Consider the following 2,776-nt stretch of genomic DNA (forward strand, 5'->3'; position numbering starts at 1 on the left):
ACTGCTGAGCTGCTCTGAGCTCGTTTGGAAAATGGATGTACCATTTACCTCATGGAGTTGTAAGGACACAGGTAAAAAGAGAGAGAGAACAGGTGCAAAGCATAGTTAAGTTCCTGATGCAGCTACTTCTCCTGGGTTGAGTCTACCTATCCAAACCCCGTGTTCCTCACCTGGAGACACTGAAGTGGAGGGATGACCTTCTCAAAGATAACTCACCTCTCAATGTTCCAAGCTGCATCAAGAAGAGGGTGGGGGGACAAGGCAACTAGGCTGATGGGAGATCCTGATATTGACAGAGATGGAGCCTGGACGTGGAGGTCCTTCTGTGCTGCCCCGCTGGCCCCCGCCTAGGTGGCAGGTGAGTGATTCTCCTGATGACTCCCACCTGGTGTTGAAGAACGGTGGCTTGGCTGGGGAGGAAGGCCAGCGTTTGCCCTGGGCAGGTGCCAGAAGTGAAAAGGAAAATGGTCGGGGAGGGAACAGGAGTGTGGAGGAAGGCTGATGCCCTCGGCGATGTCTCCTCCTGGCTCCCTTAGGCAGCAGACCCATTATCCTCCAATCTAAGCTTTTCCAGGGCTCTCCCCACTCATCTTGAGGCCCATCTTCTCTGGTCTCTGTTTTCCAAGCCCTTCCTGGGCTTCCTCCACCCTGAGACCACGGGGGAGGGGGGTCTTCCTCCCTGAGACCACGGGGGAGGGGGGTCTTCCTCCCTGGGACCACGGGGGGGGGGGAGGGGGGTCTTCCTCCCTGGGACCACGGGGGGGAGGGGGGTCTTCCTCCCTGGGACCACGGGGGGGAGGGGGGTCTTCCTCCCTAAGACCACGGGGGGGGGTCTTCCTCCCTGGGACCACGGGGGGGGGGTCTTCCTCCCTGAGACCACGGGGGGGGGGGAGGAGGGTCTTCCTCCCTGAGACCACGGGGGGGAGGGGGGTCTTCCTCCCTGAGACCACGGGGGGGAGGGGGGTCTTCCTCCCTGAGACCACGGGGGGGGGGGGTCTTCCTCCCTGAGGCTCCACTGTGTCCCCGCGCAGCCTGCCCTGTGGCCAACCCTGGCCGCCCTGGTCCTGCTGAGCGGTGTCGCTGAGGCCTCCCTGGGCCTGGCGCCCCGCAGCCCCGCCACCCGCGAAGGCCCCGCGCCAGCCTCAGCGCCCCCCGCCGGCCACCTAACCGGTAGGTGAGAGGGCAGGGGGCGGGGGCCTGGCCCAGAACCCCGCCACTGACTCCGTCTTGTTCTAGGTGGGCGCGCGTCGCGTCCCTGCGGCGGAAGAGCCCGGCGGCCGCCCCCGCAGCCGCCCCGGCCGGCGCCCCCGCCGCCCGCGCCCTCGCCGGCGCCCTCCCGCGGGGGCCGCGCCGCACGGGCCGGGGGCCGCGGCGGCCGCAGGAGCCGGGGCGGCCGCGCGCGGGCCGCGGGGGCGCGGGGCTGCAGCCTGCGCTCGCAGCTGGTGCCGGTGCACGCGCTCGGCTTGGGCCTCAGCTCCGACGAGCTGGTGCGCTTCGGCTTCTGCAGCGGCTCTTGCGGCCGCGCGCGCTCGCAGCACGACCTCAGCCTGGCCCGCCTGCTGGGCTCGGGCGCCCTGCAGCCGCCCCCGGGCTCCCAGCCGGCCAGCCAGCCCTGCTGCCGGCCCACGCGCTACCAGGCCGTCTCCTTCATGGATGTCAACAGCACCTGGCGGACCGTGGACCGGCTCTCGGCCACTGCCTGCGGCTGCCTGGGCTGAGCCTCCCCACGGACTGGCAGGTGGCCGCCGTAACCGACCTTCCCGCCTGGAAGGGACCGGGGTCCTCACCCACGAACGGACATCACTAGGCCTCAGCTGGGCGAGTGATGGGCATCAGCCCTGGAGGGACGGAGGGAGGACAGTCCTCACCCTGCTAGTCCCAGCGCTACAGACACCGGAGACCTCAGCTACGGAGCCCTGAGGACCCGCTTCTCACAGGCCTGGCGCTGACCGGCCGCAGACCCGGGACTCCTCTCCGGGAGCAGCCGGCAGCGTCTGAGGTGGAAGCCTCAGCCCAGGCCCTGGGGGGCGGAACTGGAGGAGACACATTGCAGGCGCATTGCTGAAGTGCCTTGCTGGAGCAGACCTGTATTCGCTCCTGGGAACTGGACCCCTATTTATTACTTCTAAGTTATTTATTTACTTCTGTGTTTTGTCAAATCCTTTCCTGGGCAGTGGGAGCTGGATGGGTTTAAGCAGCTGGCTGGAGATCATGCCCTCACCTTCCCACTCACAACTGCAGGCTGACTCAGCAATCACAGGCCCCCTCCGGATCTCCACCTGCTTCCTCTACCCCGCAGCTCTGGGACATAGGGGCCATGGAACAGAGTGGGTGGCAAAGCTTCCTTTACTAGCCCTGGCACGCCAGCTTCCAACCCCTTGCACAGTCTCCAGGGGCTTTGGGTTACTGGTAGAGAAAGCCCCTTGTGACCTCAGGCATCCTGGGGGGCCGTGCTTAATGGGTAATGACATAGAAAACCACACATTACCCCACCCCAGTCATTGATCAGTGCCCTACCCTCAGGGCACCCTGACAGGTGCATTCACTGCCTCCAATTGCAGATGGTCCAGCATGGGGAGCTCACTACCCACATTGCATGAAGCAGCCCAGGACAAGAGAACATCTGAAAAGGCCAGCGGGAGGCTGGTTTGGGGGGATGAAGCACAGAGCATCGAAGGGCTAAGAATGCAGGAAAAGACTGAGAGCCCCAAGAGGGACCTGCATCTTGGGTGGTGAACAAGAATATTCATTTATTCATTCAACAAATATTTATTAA

At 64.4% G+C, this 2,776-nt stretch overlaps 1 protein-coding gene across 1 annotated transcript; it reads left to right on the forward strand.

Moving 5' to 3' along the window:
- The first annotated feature begins 298 nt into the window (after nucleotides 1-298).
- On the forward strand, nucleotides 299-2,133 carry ARTN (artemin). The gene is made up of 3 exons (XM_087820847.1): nucleotides 299-358; nucleotides 1,032-1,170; nucleotides 1,237-2,133. Exons 1-3 carry the CDS (start codon nucleotides 299-301, stop codon nucleotides 1,716-1,718), a joined length of 681 nt encoding a protein of 226 aa, XP_087676973.1. The 3' UTR covers nucleotides 1,719-2,133.
- Nucleotides 2,134-2,776: the final 643 nt, after the last annotated feature.

Source organism: Miniopterus natalensis, chromosome 9 (genome assembly GCF_054644295.1).
Source record: "Miniopterus natalensis isolate mMinNat1 chromosome 9, mMinNat1.hap1, whole genome shotgun sequence".
NCBI classification, from domain to species: Eukaryota; Metazoa; Chordata; class Mammalia; order Chiroptera; family Miniopteridae; genus Miniopterus; species Miniopterus natalensis.

Coding starts and splice junctions, on each gene's coding strand:
- ARTN (XM_087820847.1), top strand. CDS start 299: ATGGAGCCTGGACGTGGAGGTCCTTCTGTGCTGCCCCGCTGGCCCCCG. Junction 359..1,031: donor GGCCCCCGCCTAGGTGGCAG/GTGAGTGATTCT, acceptor GTCCCCGCGCAG/CCTGCCCTGTGGCCAACCCT. Junction 1,171..1,236: donor CCCCGCCGGCCACCTAACCG/GTAGGTGAGAGG, acceptor GTCTTGTTCTAG/GTGGGCGCGCGTCGCGTCCC.